General features: G+C 35.4%; 1 protein-coding gene across 2 annotated transcripts in view; it reads left to right on the top strand.

The window, feature by feature from the left end:
• The window catches only part of AFG1L (AFG1 like ATPase), a 66,215-nt gene that overhangs the window by 36,887 nt on the left and 12,194 nt on the right, over positions 1-17,134 (top strand). For both annotated transcript variants that reach the window (XM_088053585.1, XM_014263384.2), the window contains 3 exons: positions 4,425-4,507; positions 7,973-8,043; positions 8,300-8,400. In XM_088053585.1, coding sequence (XP_087909711.1) covers positions 4,425-4,507; positions 7,973-8,043; positions 8,300-8,400 — 255 coding nt within the window. The remainder of the gene's footprint in view (positions 1-4,424; positions 4,508-7,972; positions 8,044-8,299; positions 8,401-17,134) is intronic.

Genomic DNA, 17,134 nt, shown 5'->3' with positions numbered 1-17,134 from the left:
TTATTTCAAAAGAATTTTAGCCCAAAATGAAATTTGAAAATTTAAAACTCCATCTTAAGAAATGGAAACGAATTGTTGCAGTTATGGGTTTGACAATTAAGTGCTAACAACCTGAGCACTCCAATTAGTTCCTTGACTGTTGATTAGGATTCCATGGTGATTAGTGAATGTGAGAATGCAATCACTTCCGTAGGGTTTAATCAGTCCCGTGCTGGATGAGGAAGTCCAAAGATGGAGAAAGTAGAACTTCTGTATATGATCTTATGCTATAAGAAGCTGAAGGGTAAAAAGTAGAGAAGCCTATCTCTTCACCCCTCTCCAAACTTCTAGGATTTTTAAATTATAGTGCTGATTTTTTAGAACCTTAATGGAGGAGAATAATGTTGCTGATACCTCTGAAGGGCAGTCAAGATGAATTGTGATACTCTCATATGTAGTATTTTAAGTATTTATCTTGGACATTTACATTATTATATTATTATTATATATTGCTATATATAATATATTTATAATATTATTATATTGTTACATTATTTTGGTGTGCTTTATTTTCTTTTGTTATATATTCTGATTATATGCTGTCTTTTTAACATTTAAAGCATGTATCTCAAAAAAAAAATTATGAATATGAATATTATTCCTTCTGCCTTCCTGTGAATCAGATAAGTGAATGTTTATGTGTGCAGAAACAAAGAACTGTGGTGGGTACCCTTGTTGGCAAAGGAAACCCCAAAAGGAAAACTTGGATCTTTACTCAGCACATAACTTCTTTGTGACCTTTCTGACTGAGTAAGGGTGACCATGTGTGCACCTCCCTTTAGAACTATCTCCAGGGGTACATTCGGAGAAGAGATGGTGTTGTTATTGTCTGGCAGTGAAAGCAATCCTCCTACTACTGCCCTTTGGTTCGCTGCTGCTGCCTTTTCTCTCCTCTACTGTGCAGGGCTCAGTTTGTGTAAATAACATTTCCCACCTCTGTTTGGTGGTTTGGGGGTTGTTTTGCTGTTATTTTTCATTAACACCTATGGATCTGTACTCATCATATATACACATAAGGAAAGGTTCCTACCTGGCAAATCTTATAATCTAACTGCAGGAATCATGTCTTAAAGGGCTGTTTTCTGAGAGCATGTTGTGATTCAGATTACGATGTTTGAGTTTAATGGGAGGAGCCATTCATTTTATGTATATTCATAGATTGTCTTAACACAATAGTTGTGGGTGAGCTTTGAAGAGTCTCAGTGAAAATAATTAGCAATGAGCATGGATAGACACCTGAAACTGTAGAAGGGTTAGGAAATTCCTGTGGCTGTTCTATTTTTATTTCAAATATGACCTCTAAATGGCCAGAGTACCTTCCTGAACTGTCCATCAGTCTGGAGAGGCCAAACATGTCAATTAATTAGAAACTTCCAAGGAGTAAAATGCCAAATACTTTTGAAAGTACCAAGTATTTCTCAGCTCTTGTTAGCTGTCCCCTGCTTTTATGCTTGCACTGTGTATTACAGAAAACTGCTGTACATCACAATTCTGTTTTTTCATTTTGTTTATATTTTGTTCAGTTGACTTTTGCCTCCTAAGGAAGCAAAAAATCACTAGGATTATATTAACTGTATTTTACAGATCTATGAACAGGATTCTGCTATTGCATTTTTGGCTGAAAGGCCTTACATCTAACAGGTTTCTTTAAAATAAACTGTATCATGTTGTATCATATTAGAAGCAAAAATAGTACATCATTACAGACACACAAACAAAACTTTAAGGGAAGGAAATATTTCTGTTAGGCAATGTTTGTAGCTTAAAAGGGGCGAAAACCAAATAATTTTTTGAACACACTAGTTCTTTTTAACTTAGAGTCACTAATGATAGTGGTTTTTCCTGAAGAGTGATAATACTATTCAAAGACAGAGAAAAGAGAAAGAAGACAAAAAAAGAGGCATCTTCTGTTTGGCTGTATTCATAGTATTTACATCTTCAGTTCCATGGTTCTTACCACCAAAACTCATTCAGTGTAATGTTAAATCATGGAGTCATAAAAGCTGTTGGTGCACTTAAGGAGTGACAAGTTTGTAAGTGGAACACAAGTGGACTAAAACAATGTAGCACTGGGCACCCATTTCTGTTTCATCAAGCTGCACTGACCTGCATAGTATAGCTCACTGCAGGTCTGTCTGTATCTGAGTGTGAAGGATGTGTAAACTGGTCATTAGCAGCTGAGCCTGCAGCGCCATTGTAAATATCAGGGAACAAATTTACACCAGCTACAGTGTTCAGGTGTGCTTTTTTTCTTTCAGCCCTACCATAACCATGGAATACTCTCAAGTATATGTGCGTCTGTGTTCACTTTTCACTATGTGCAGTACAACACCCTGAGGGAGCAGTAGAGTTTATAAATCTAACTTGAAGGCCAAAGAGATGAGGCTGAATTAATGTAAAATTCCCATTTCTTGTTTTCAGGAAAAAACAAACCATAATGATTAATGGCATTACTAAATATGCAAGTATCTAAAGTTAATCTAAGTAATTTCATAATCCTCAAAGCTTTAGTAGTATTCTGTGGGGTTTTCCCCCTACTAACATAAAGAAAAAAGTACTTAAGTTAATCTACTCCTTTGGAAAAATAAGGTGGAATTAAGTGGAAAGATGCTGGCAAATAAAAGCTAAGTGAACTAGCTTTGCTGTGAAATTTCAGTAATCTTCCTTCTGGCCTTGGCTGCCAGACTGATGCTGAAGAAAAGCTTAAACATCCTCCCTCCCCTGTGCATATTATTACATGCCTGTGAACTTTTTTCTTCTGCTCTGTTATTCTCTTTCTTTGTGAGCTCCCACAAAAAGAAAGGGAATAGATTATAATAATATTGTAGCACCAATGCTATTGTGTTTGCAGTAGCCTTAGTCCAAGATAATGATTTGATTAGCATGGCTTTTTCACTTACTGGAGAATTAAAGATACATGGATTTTCCTGGGATTCTGTGCTTTCAGGATGATTTCTTTTTTTTTTTTTTTTTTTGCCTTCTTTCTTCAGTTGTATCTCTTTGCAGAGAAGTTGGAGGTTTAAAGTAGGTACAGAGCCTTCACTGATAGCTAAGGGCAAAACATTAGTGCAGTGAGTCATCTCAGTAATTCCTGCAGATATTTGTGATCTGTGTCCTATGCAATGCATTTGTTCAGAAGGGCCATTGTTCCTTAAATCACTGATGATAGTTCTTCCAAATGTTTTCCCTGCAATGTAGTTGCTATGAATGAGGTTTGACATTTCCAATTTTGTTATTTGAATGGCCTCAAGGAGGCTTTGAAAAATTCCAACATGCAGAATATGAAACTCTTAACAAGAATATTAAACCAATAGTTTGCAACCAGTGGTGCAGCGAAGAAGCAGCCTGATTTAGTGGGTTCTAGCAAATGGAAGAATTTTACTGGTGTTCAATTACATTAAAAGAAAAAAAAAGTTTAATTACTTTAATTAAATTGTTAATAGAGCTATATTTTCTAAAATGCTAAAACTTTTCCTCTCTTTCTTTGATAGCTTCTTTTGCGTTTTGCTTTATATAACACCTACAAGTTGTGTATGTTGGAAGTGGTCATGACAGATAAGCAGAGCTATTCCCTTTGTGGGGGTGAGGGGGGTGTAAAATCTTGATCTTATTGATACTAGTGAGAATTTTGCTCTCAGCCTCAGGCCTTGAATCAAAAAAGCACCCTTTACTACAGCTGGGTTTAAGTTTTTTAATAGAAGCAATTCTTGTAACTACTCAGGGACATCTGTATCACACTTAGAATCTTACAGGCTGTTTAAAGGTGAGCAAAAAAGATCCTTTTCTGAGTTAATTCAAACACTGCAAAAATGAAATAAAATCTTTTAGCTACAGAGCTTTGTTTATTCACTCTTTTTCCATTTACAGCAAAATTTGGTGTGGTTCATATATTTGATCTTTGTGTTATAAAATATTTACTCTACTTAGCAGAAGGAAAAGATTAAATTAATTTTAGCTTATAAAATAGAAGCATTTTCATTTGTTGCTAGAATTTGTTTGTGTTCCATTAAACTTTTAGTGCTTCTAATTTTGTATTTCAAAATGTATATATTTTAATGTGAAAATAATTATTTTTGCAACTAAGCAGTGTCTAGAGAGGAGTAATACCCACCCTCATTTCATCCCATGTGAATATTAATCTATATTCATTTTTTTAGTTGATGGACTTGCAATAGACCTTTTTGTTTTACATGTGAGTGACTTTCAGCTTATTTCTTTGCTTCAAAAATTGCAACTGAGACTTCAGCTTTTAGATCTTGAATTTTAGTTTTGCATATGATATTCATGCTGATGGTTTATCACAGACAATAGTAAATACAGCTTTGACTCAAGGAAAGCTAATTTTTTTTCTTTTTTTTTTTTTTTCTTTGTTTTGGTCTCTGTAGAAATACTGCAGCACAGTCCAGCTTGATTCTGGAATAGACTACAGGAAACGAGTGCTTCCAGCTGCTGGAAAACTTTACTACCTGTAAGTTTATCTATGATATTGTATTTGCTCTCTTTTTCCTTCTTATTAGCCAATAATTTTCTATTCAATGGGAAATGAAAAATATATAGTAGAATTAGCAGGGTGTGACTTTTCATTTCTTTGCCTTCTGGTCCATTTTGTTCAGCAAACCGCCTTCCATTATGCTTTGATATTAACTTCATTAAACTACATTTTCGGTATCCACACTAGCATCATTTATAATGTGTGACTGAATAAAAACTAATTAGATTTTTTGGGGAGGTGTGGTGTTTGGAGAACTGAAGTGACAGATGGTTAGAAAGTAATGAATATCCTCTTGTAAGAGATTGCACAATTCTCTTATAATAGAAGAACATCCTTATTGTATTTAAGTAATTAAGTATTTATAGAAATCCAATGACAAGGATTCATTTAATTTTGGGTGTTTCCAATGCTGTGGATTAAAAAACCCAGCACCCTTCTGTTTTGACAGATTGTTTCTGTTTATCATGACAAAATTCCTTTAGCACTTTATATTTGCAAATAAATATATTTTAAAATATATTCACAGTTGTGTTTGTGGTTGCAGCAGAGAACTGCCGAATAGGAACATCCTCTTTAATACTTTGAAACCTTTGCAATGCAAACATTTTTCTGTCTTGTATTTTCTCTTGTAATATTATTTAATCAGTGACAACATGAACAAAGCAGACTACAATAGCTTTATATTAGATTTATAATGATTATACCTTTAAAATACTGATTTAAAAAACATGTTTCCATTAAGAAAGGTGGGGTATTTTCATAGGTGTGATGGGTGTTTGAAACCAAGTATGTTCGTGCTACTTTTTAAGGAAGTTAGATGTTGTAGTTGTTTGTGTGGAAGGAGGAATACTGCTTGGTAGAACTACAACTGGTAATTCTTCCTGCTTTTGAGAGGAAGTGACAGAATTTCATATATGGAAAACAGGTCCAATGCATGTTCTGTATTCTTCAACTATGGCTTTATGAACTTGAGAAAAGTAGCTCTTGTTCTGTATTCTTGCCTGGCTTCACTTGCTCTGTGCTTTGTCATGTCTGCTTAGAAGTACTTTTTGAAGCCACCACTGACACCCGAGTGTTGCTCATCATGGTCCTCATTCTGAGTGCTGCTGTTCCTGCCTGTGGTGCTGCTTCCTGTGCCTGCTGCACTCTGTGTTTTCTGTTGGACACTTGTGGAGAGCACCTGCCACATTCTTTTCTCACTCTTCATACTCTGAAGAAAGGAAAAGGATGTTTGTGGTTTCTAGCAGGTAATAGGCCAAACATGGTGCCTGTGGCATCAGCTCTCAGAGGATATGCAATACAAACAAGTTCCAGGAGTAGTGCCCAGCCAAAATATTTCACTGTGTTCTTCTTTAAAACTTGTGATTGAGTGAATGGCAGAGATTGGCAAAAATTCTCATATGTTCTCTTACTGGAAAGATATTGGCTGCCTTCAGAACTTGATGTGTGAATCATCAGAAAGCAGTGAGGGGAAAAAATATTAAAAAACCTCCATAGCTGCCAATGGAATTAGGTACTTATTTCTTTGTCCTTTCTTCTGAGGGAATCTCATTCATTCTTCTATGCAAACTGGTTCATTGGAGCTTTCAACCCTGTAGAACTAGCTTAGTATGTGGGGATTCCTTTTGTTCATTTTGTTTTAAAATTAGGTACTGTAAAGCATTTTGCTACAGATTTCTGAAATTTAATCAGCAGTTCTTGTCCCCAAAGAAAGTGTTCTTGTTCACCATGTATATGTTCTTCTATTAATGGCAATAGTATCATTGCCATCAATTTTTTAAGAATCCTCTTGATGCTTCATATGTTGTGTAGTCCTGTCTTGATTTAAAATATGTAACTGAGGGTTACATAAAGCTGTTTTATACTCATCTGAGAGCAATCAATGTAACACGATTGCTTGATCAAAGCAACTTCATTAATCTCAGTCTCAGGTGTCTATTTCCAAAACAAACTTTCTTGGCAATTAGGTAAAATACCCACGTTAGCATCATATTCACCTGTTTCTTCTGGTACCCTTTCAATTGAAATTTCTGTTACTGCTATGCATGCACAGGCACATACTGTCTGAGATAGAAACAGAGATGTAGATAGATATGTATTTGTACTCACATGCACACACTCTTTACCCCCTTTTATGAGTTTTTTTCTGGCGTTGTCTGTTCTTTTTAATTTATTATTTTGTCAGAGGAATGCATCACACCAATATCAATGTTTAGAGAAATTTCTAGAACTTTATGTAACCTCCTAGTCAGAAAAGATGTTTAAAATCTTCAAAATGGCACTTTCGTAAGTTAGTGGATTTTCAGATTTTTTTCCCAAATTCTTTGTATCTACAAGGTTGTCATCGTTAAGCTCTAGCTAAAAAGTAGTTACTTCAGTTCTGCTATTAACATTTTTAAGGTGCTTAAGCCCTAATGAGCAGGAGAGTATTTGTTTAACAAGCTGATATTCATTTGTCAGTTAAGAGGATATCTAGAACTGTGTGAAGCAGTGTGACTTCAGTGCATCAAGATCTATTAAATAAGACTTCACACCAAAAGAGTTTACACAAACTTCAGTGAAACATTATATATCCTAGTTCTAGTTGTCTTCCATAACATTAATTTACTGTTCTCCATTAGAAATCTTATCTATCTATCTATCTGTCTATCTATCTGTCTATCTGTCTATCTATCTATCTATTCATCTTTAAGAATACAACATGGAAAGGTTGGATCTCTAACCTATTCAGTGATTAAAAAAAAATTCTCTTATTGGACTGATCTTTTAATTCTTGTGGCCCAGAAGATGAATGAAAACTTTACTTCAGCTATCAGCACAGATATTTTGCATTTCACCATCTGTGGTTGATCTTTTCCCAAGCAGTATTAGTATTAGAGGTTGGGAAACTGCTAATACTATTAATGCAGAGATCATAGTGGTATTTTTAATTTCACAGTTTAATTTTGCAAATTGTTTGGTCAATACAATCATTTGACTTGACACAGCACCCCCCTCCCCCTCCCCAAAAAAAAAATTTGCTTCAACATTTAATTTTACAAAGTCCCTTCTCAAAAATTTCAAAGGATATTTCTTTAGGTGCTTGACTGCCTTGCCTTGCCTTGTCTATTTGCTCTTATTTTGCATGCAAGATAGAGCCAGAAGCCTTTTTTCTCATTGTGTACACATAGTGTTAATGGATCTGCTCTGCCTGTATTGCCTCATTACTGGAAACAGCTCAAAACACAGAAGTCTTTCAGTATATGCAAATAAGGCAGAATCATCTACCTGAGAGTTAATATTCTCTACTTTTAAGTGTATTCTAAATGTAATGTTTGTATTTAGAGCATAACATCCTGTTCTCTTTTTTTTACGGGCAAAAAGCTAAGCAGGCTCAGGCAGCTGTTTGATGTTGGCTTCAAGTGTTATTAATTTCATATTCTATTATTCTTTTCACTGTAGCACAAGTGAAGCTGATGTGGAGGCTGTCATGGATAAGTTGTTTGATGAGCTGGCTCAGAAACAAAATGATTGTACGTAAGTTAATTTCTCTTGAAAGAGAATACATTTAGAACACAATGCCCAATCTCCACTGACCAATTAATAAGTTCCATTGCTGTATATGGGTTGATGCCACACTCAAGTGGCAGTCATTGTATCAGCATTTTGTCTAATTTATGTGTTGAATCATGTGCTATTATTCATGAAGCTATGCATTTCCTATCTGTAAGAGATGAATTTTATAGTAATTATCCAGAGAAGATTGAGTCTTTGTTCATGTTCCCATAGTAACTAGACCAAGGATTCTAAAAGTGCAAGGCAGAGAGCTGAGGCTGAATAAGGCATGTGGAACCATTGCAGACTTCACGTTTGAAGAGCTGTGCGACAGAGTGAGTACCCAGTCCAATCTAGATCAGTTAATGCTCAGACTTTTCATAGTTTAAAAAAAAATTCAAACCACACAAACTTGCTATTTTCCCAAGCTGCACTAAATTGAAAAAGCTTTTTTAAAAAACTTGATTAACAGAAATGTTTTTAATTTAACAGGAAATAAACCCCTTTCCCCAAAAGAACCATACTAATTTTCTTTTTAATGATATAGTAAATTCACTTTTAGGTGTATCACAGATTATATTCAAAAATCATACTAGAATATATGCCTGGCCTAACATCACTGCTGGTATATGAGTGGTGGTACATCTTAATGTGTAAATAGCAGCCAAATGCTGTTTTTATAACCTGGGGTTTTAGTTTGACACTCAAGCAAAGGAGTAGTGATTCTAGCACCACTAGAGTAACACTGCTGTTCCACACTTTGGTTTCAACTGCATGTACAAGGAATGTTTAATCCCAGTTCTTCTCAAAATATGCCAGGTTTTGCTAAACACTGCCACATTTTCTGCTTAAACATGTGAGATATCTTGAAAAGTTCTCCTTGTATTTGTATTATCCAGTGTGTTGGAAGACAATTCCCCAGGAGTTGCACTGTACTTCAGTAATCTCTGTACTGATGTCTGAAGTTGCTGTTAAATGATCACAACCCTAAACAAGGCCAATAGTACTTTTGATTCAGGATGGTGAACAGTCTTTTGGCAATAACATTATGCTTTCACTTCCTTGGAGCTACAGAATTGATAACTATTTGGACAGAAATTTCACTGGTTGTGTTTCACACTGTAGGTTTTAGATTGTTGGTTTTCAGTTTTAGACAAAACCAATAAGCCGTTTTTAAGAGTGGAGGTGTGTCATGGGTAGAATATCTTGCTTTTTTTTCATTAAAGGTTTTGAGACTTTTTCTGCCTTGTGCCTCTTAAAGTATGGGGAAGCTATGCTGTCAGCAAACAACTAGTACAATTCTTTAGTCAAGTAAATGCCTTATGCACAGTACTTAAATGGGATAGTAAGTTGCTTCTAAGTAGAAGTGCTCTGATTAGCTCACATGTCAGTGGTTCTCATCCTGTTCAGGAATTATTTGGCGTTCTGATCATCTTGGCATAACAGAGCTTGAGGGTCTTGGTTTGCACTCAGAGCAAGTAAAGAGAACCCTTGTGAAACGTTAATCATTGTTTAACAATATTGTTCTTACATGGATCACCCAGGACTTAGGAAATCTTGGTGTCTCAATTCAGATGCCTTCTGCAGATGTGTTATGTTAGTCTCTTATAGCAAAATCACATGCATAAAACTAAAACAACATGGCAGACAGTAAATGGTTTTGTTTTGACAACTTCCTCAGTCATCGCTGATTTTTCTTTTCAGATCACTGATGTATCTTCATAAATATTACATTAGTATGTTGATAAGGGGTATCAGTATGTTCCCTTCATAGGCATAAAAGTATAGTCATGAACTCCAGAGCTGTCTAATAAATTTAGATGAATGGCCAAAGTTGCCTCCAGTGTGAGTTTTTTCTTTTTTTCATTACTGTAAACTTTTGCTGTGATTCATAGCAATGGTAGAAAATTTCCCTCAGTATAAGCTGCATTTAGGACCTTGCCTGTCCCATTGTTCTGTCTAACCTGCTGCCATTAAAATCTGCTAAAAGGAAAAATTCAAAAAAGGAAAAGCCACAAAACCCTCTTCCTTTTTTTCATGAATTCTTTTAAATTCCTTTAAATTTTGATGGAAAAACTTAAACATGCAGTGTCTTTTTAAACAGAGTGGGAAATTGCTCCTGCTCATGTCACAGAAGATGTAGGGAGGATCCAGAAGAGTGCACTGGTGGTTTATAGCAAAAAATAACCTAAAATGAGGAGATGTTCAACATGACTGGAAGTATAAAGTAATTTATATATATTCCAGTAAGACTGCTAATAGTGGGAGTGATTTGTGGAGGGATAAAGCAGAAATCTGTAGGGGACATAGCAACAAGCTATTTGCTACTTCTTGTGAAGCCAAATGGTAGGTAAGTTGACAGGTATCTTAAGTGCTACTATTGAAAACAGAAAAGTAGCTGGAAAAGGTGTAATGAAAAGCATGATTGACAAAAGAAAATACCGGAGGGGAATTTTTTGGATTTGCATGGAGCAAATCTGCAGATTTTTTTGTGCAGGACATGGGGACAAAATCCCATGGGAAGGAGAAGACAGATTGTCCAAAGGGGCGTGGGTCAGGAAGCCTTCCTCCTGGAGCCTCTTGGGGTGAAGCTTAATTGATAGCTCAAACAGAGGCACCAGGTAGATACATGAAATCTAAAGTTGGTGTAGGAGCTCATTAAACTTGTAACAGAATTAAAAACAAGATTTGCAGTCGGTTTTGTAACAATTTTAAGATGTGGTGACAAGCATGATAAATGGCAAATTCTCATTAATGGGGGAAAATGAGAGATAATTGCTATTATTGAAACCTTCTGGGACAATTCATAAAATAATAATACAGAATGGTTGCTTACAGCCTCCTTAAAGACAGAGTGGCTAAAAGAGGTGGAAAACAGTGTGCAACACTGAAGGTACTGGTACCTGCATTAAAGTTAATTAATACAAGGTTCTTGAGTACATATCAGTCTACTAATTAACAAACCCAGAAGGAAAGTACTCATAGGGATCTGTTGCAAATGGAGCATGAGGCGGATTGCTCCTTGAGCACTTGGCTATAAAAAGCATATAAAGAAAAAACACTGTTATATGTTATGCTGTAGATGAAACTCAGGAAAAGATGAAATGTAATTAGCCAGAAAATTGCAAATGATAATTTTCTAGCATAAAATGTACTATGTCCAGTACAAGGTCATTTGATTGGCGCTTACAGTGATGAATTAATCTAGAAATTTCTGTTGTGTAGGAACAGTATTCATTTTCTAACATTTAATGGAGCCAAAAGATATTCCAAACAGTGAAGTTGCATATTTGAGTGTTCAGGAAGAGCAATTTTCAAAAGCAAAAGGGAAGTGTGACTAACTGGAAAGGGAAGTGTAAACAACTACAATAACAAAAAGAGCAACACAAAGCCAAGAAGGACTCTCTGTGGAGGAAGGTAATAAAAGTATTTCTTGTGTTACTGTTGAGATAGAATCAAATAATATGGAATGAATGGCAACTAATTATGAAGTACAGGAAAATTCTAAAATAGGGGTCATGAGCAAATACGTCCATTCAGATAAAAGACTTACTTAAAATTTGAGTTTTGATGTTTTATATTATCTGAATGTTACTGGCTTACTTTTTGCTGGAGATGGATGAACTTTTAATAACGATGTGGAAAAAGGAAAAGGTTTGGAATAAATAAGTGTTCTAGGTAAAGCAGAGTGAAATATTAATTTTACTAAAGGACAGTGAAATAATTTTCAGTCTGCAAATAGTTAACGTATGTTAAAAATAGCTTGCAAATACATTTTGTATCATTGGAGTTCTGAAAACTAGGCTGAGATCTCTGACTAGCTTTTTATTTTTGATAAATGGCGAAGTGCAAGAGAAGTTCCACATCACTAGAAGAATGCTGTCTGTGTTGGTATTGAAAAACAAACTTACTTGTTTCACACATGCTTACGATGATGGATGGAACTGCAAGCTATTGGTGAGATTTTACCCAAGAAGGGTAATGGAGAGGCTGATTCTGGATGCGTACAGTGGATGACTAAAGAATGGAAATGAAATTAATTCTCCAATCTCCATGACTTTATAGGAATGGTTGAAGATGCTGTTTGTATTGGAAAGTGGCGTAACACAATCTCAAGAAAGTATTTGTTAAATGGATTGCTAAGTTAGTTAACTAACCTACAAAAAGAAATTGCTTAAGGCTTGTTGTTTGTACCATTTCTAGCGAGCACATTTTTATACTAAGCCCAGTATATATAAAGTTTTTTCCCCAGAAGTTTTGAATATAACATAAATGCTAATACAAACTTGCTGTAAATACAGAATACTGGTTGTATGGGGTGCAGAGCAATGAAGACAAGAATGTTGTGTGCAGTTTATTTCTTTTCAGAACTGGTATTTTGGGGAAAGGGCTGGGGTTCTTGGTTTTGGTTTGGTGGTTTTTTTTTTGTGTGTGTGTGTGTATTTTTGGTGTGGGGTGTTTTTTTTTTGAGAGTTTGTTTAGTTTTGATTTTATTTTACATCTAAACAGACACAGCCTCCTTTTACTTTGTATTGGGTCAAAACTGGATGCCATTTTAGGAGAGGTATTTGAGCTAGGTACTAGTTTTTAGGCTTAGCCATCTCTAAAATGCAGGAACTTAACATACCCCATGATCTTTCCTGGTTTTGAAGTACCTGAAAGTAGGGATGTGAGGGGGTCAGGGTCACCACTGCCTTTTGGCAGCTCTCACTGCCCCTGTAGTGGACAAGTTCAGCAGCCAGATGGGAATATGCCCGTCTTGAGGGAGTAACCAGCTCTTCCCCCGATCATACTTCTGGGTGTAGGCAATACTTAGTGTACGATCAATCTCTGCAGTCAGTTCAAACTGAGTTCTTCCAAGCCTTGTAACTCCTAGGATTCGAAGGGATTTTCACAGGAAGTGTATAGGATATTTCCCTCATACCAAGCAATCTTTCTTCCAAATTTGACATACTTGGTCCGCATTAATGGAAGTGCTTACAACTTAAAATATTATCTTGGAGTTTTCTGAAACTGTTGTATACCGCTGCTCATGTGGGTGTCGGTAATCATCGCAGCATGAGTGGACAACATTGTACTCAAAACTTGGTTAATTGATTCCTTTGGCTATCCATTACCTTTAAGGGTTCCAGAAAAAAGAATAAGTTTTGCAGGAATCAACATGTGAAAGAATAGATGCTTCTGTTGTGTTGGCAAAATAGCTTATCACTCAAGTGACTCTGTTTTCACTTCATTGCTGCAATCTGTCTCCTAGTCTGGTCTTGGGTAACTGTTACAGTGATATTCCAAGGGATAAATATCCAGACCTAAAAATGTACATTTGCTGGTGTAGGATTAAGGAGATGTGTTTGAAATTTCTCAGGTAATTACTTAAGGATTTCTTTAATACGGTATGTCATATGAACAGCCTGTAAAACCTTAATTTCACTGAAGTTTCCTTTGAAATAAAATCAAAATTGTGTTTTAAGGGGAAATAATGAAACATTTTCCACTTTGATATCATGCAATTTCATGAAATGTCAGCTAATACGTAATAGATGAAAATAGCAAATCAGCAATTGGTAACCTGATACTATTTGTAACATTTTCTAGCTTAAGTAGAATTTTCATAATATCTGCTTTTTAATTAGTATCTGGAGACCTTGGGAGTTAGAGTTGGTACCTTTCTGGTATTACAATATTTCATACTTGTTTCACATGTTAGCATCAAACTTTTTCATGTCAAGACTATAAAGAGTTATTTCTGTCTAAAATAATGCATCAGATACTGGTAATTACTGGTTGTCCATTAACGTTTATAAAAATAAAATACAGATAATATGTTGTATGCAATGCTGATATAACATGTAGTTAACTTGCTAAGTTGTGTGCATGAATTTGTAAATCCTGGTTTTCCAGTTGAGGATAATCCCAAATTTTAGCTAATTATTTAATATCAAATTCATACACGATGCATTTTTCCTTACTAGCTATGTGAACATGTGGACAACCAACAAAAAACGGGATGAGAGAATACTGACCTATTTTGGTTGCTTAAAGCAAAGGAGAAGCAGTTTTTCAGACCTGACACACCAGGGTTTATGTGGCAGAGTGGCACGTGGTGATCTTTGTCATGGGTACAAAGCAGTTACCCAGTACTAGAACCCTGTGAAGGTGCTTCTCCAGTGTAATCAGCCAGGAGGACTCTGCTTGGTTTTCATCAAATTAAAATGTATCCACAGGAGGCTGGGATAGGCATCAGGCAGAGTAAGAACATACAGTTCCCGAATTTTAATGCTAACATTGGCTTCTCCCATTCTTGAGCCTTTAATTTCTTTCTTCCAGTTTCTCCTTCTATACAAGGAGGGAAACACTACCAGTGGTGTTAGATTCTTGCAAAACATAATTAGTTAGATTGTTAATTGAGTTAAATGTGTGAATGAAAGATGACCTTTAAAAATAAAATGTATGTATTAACTTGGTTTTAAAATCCATATATATATATATATATATATGAAGAGCAGTGTTCATTACACCTTAGAAGAAATCATTCTCTGCCAGTTACCTTTCTTCATTTGCCTTCAAAATTTTCCTTGAAAACTGATAATTGTGACAGTTTGATCTGGTATAAGTAACGCAGCCAACAGCTCACCTTCTTGTGTAATCTTCATGGAGCTAAGGGAGTCGGGAGATGCAGAGCTGCTCTCGGTGCTCCCTGGCTTGTGCGCAGCAGCTGCTGCCCTCTGCCGGGAGCGCTGGCTGCAGATGCTCCTACAGGGGCTCAGCTGCTTTGGTTCATGGATCCTGCAGGCTTTCCATTAGGTAATTCAATATATCCTTTCATCCAACTGCCCACTACCAATGAATGTAGTGTCTTAACATGCTACTAACCATTACCAAACATACAGTAGCATTAAAACTCTGAAAATAAATTTAATGTCAGTATTTATGTTGTAAAATGTTATCCTATTGTGATTTTTTTTCCTTGTATTCAATTATTCAATGTTTCTGAAATCAGCAAAATAGAATTTTTGTGTAGATTAACACAACAAATAAGTGGTGAACAGTTTCTGTTAGGTTGTTGTTCCATTGCAATAGGCATGCTGTACACATCAGGAGGAAGATAGCTTGAATAGCTTGCACTTCAAAGGAAAACATGTAACTGAGCTTTAAAAAAAAAGAAAATAAAAACCTCCAAATTTTCAAATGCATCAAGTGATTTAGAAATGCAAGTGTCTGATTTTGAGTCAGGTGAATGTCTGCCCTATGTGATGACATAACTGCATTTGTGGTTTAACGGCTCTGAGTAATTTTTGAGGGAGCTATCTTCATTCAGAGAAGCTGAATGTATCCACAGTATAATTTGATGTCATCTTTAGGATTGTAGGATTGTCAGATATAGGTGTAAATAAACATACCACAGGTAAGCACTATTTCCAGTAACATTTTAGAATCATAGTTTTCCTTAGTTTGTGATCCTGGTTTTATTCCTAAGAGATTAGCATTTGCAGCTTAAGCTCTACATTGATAGTCTTTTATTAGCTGTAATTGCTTTAAGAATTTAATAAGGTTCTCTACGTCCCCAAAAATTTGCCATATCTTATTCGTGGGCATTTTTTATAAAATAAACTCAAGAAACTTATTTCAGGTGGAAATATTGCAATACAGTTATATTGTTAGTCAAACCACCTTTCTGTTTTATATTTTACGTGTATCAGAGCTTTATTTTTAGAGAACACTCCTTTCATTGAAAGCTGCATAAACCTATAGAATTTAGATCCTATACTTTATAGACCAGGTCATACAAGATTTTTTAAGCTGAATGGAGTTTTAAAGGTTTGCCTTTTTAATTTAATTTTTTTGTTTCTTAAATTCTTGAATGTACTTCTCTTTTTTCAAAGCTTTTTTGATCATGGTTTTGAAATCTTAACAGTAAGTGTAAATATTTAAATAGACCTATAAATTTTTTAAGCCTTAACTATTTTTGGAGACCATTTCATTGATAACACTATACTTTGGAGTTGAAAATGGAAATTTAGCAGTGAGGGCTTTTAGAGCAGAAACATGGCTTTTCCATGCTTCCAGTATTCAGCCAACTTCAAGCATATTGTTCAAATAAATACATAAATAAATATAAGAACAGAAAATTGCAATCATCTTCTTAAGCAGAAGAGCAAAGATCTGAAACAACTTTTCTCTATGAGAAATGTGACTAAAAAACTTCTTCTGTAAGAACAAGCAAAATTACTTCTTAACAGGATTCTCTGGTGAGATAACCTGAGATAGCAAGGGGCTGTGCTTGACACAGAAAACATCTTTCACTCCAGGGTTTACAGATCTTAGATTCCTGCTCTCCTGGTTAGAACTAGATGATGGTTAAGGGATCTTCCAGCCCAAACTATTCTATGGTTCTATGATTTGCACTGCTATCAGTAGCTCTAAACTTTTTACCAAGTTAGTCATGCCCTACCTCTTCCCATTTTTATTTAACTTTAGCATGCTGTGGCATTACATATCATGCCTTGGGTTTTTTGGTTCCTTTCTTGGAATTATGATCTTGACACATCATCTCAGTGCTCTGTTTTATGAGCCTCACTAGTGATAGTGTGTTGTTCATTTGGAAACAACAGAGCTTTATATTTTTTTTTTTTTACTTAATGATTAAGTTGTAAATATTATCCGGTCTTAAACTGGGTGTTGTCTGTAGGAATTTTTGGAGTGTTAAGAGTGTCTGCACAAAACTATAGTTGCTGTCAATCATGAGTCTTTGGGATTGGCTGGAACTGGCCCTAGAATATCTTGCAACGTCAACAAAAAATACATATTTTTATGAGATGACATATCCTTTTCTATCATATGTAAAACATTCTGTATTCTTCAGACAATCTCTGAAAGGTGATATACTGGGCCACTGATGAGTCAACAAAGAAAAAAAGATGCCTTATAGTATAATTAAATGGACTCTATAATAGAAAGAGGAGACAGCTAACTCTGGAACAGCCCACAGAGAGCTCCAAATAATAAACATCCTACTTGAACTGAGATGATGATAGCTGAAAATGCATTAAGTAGACAGAGAAACAAAAACAA

Source organism: Pseudopodoces humilis, chromosome 3 (assembly GCF_049639895.1).
Source record: "Pseudopodoces humilis isolate 2021_Gansu_Grassland_sample_001 chromosome 3, ASM4963989v1, whole genome shotgun sequence".
Taxonomy (NCBI): Eukaryota; Metazoa; Chordata; class Aves; order Passeriformes; family Paridae; genus Pseudopodoces; species Pseudopodoces humilis.
This window is presented reverse-complemented; position numbering and strand designations above follow the sequence as displayed.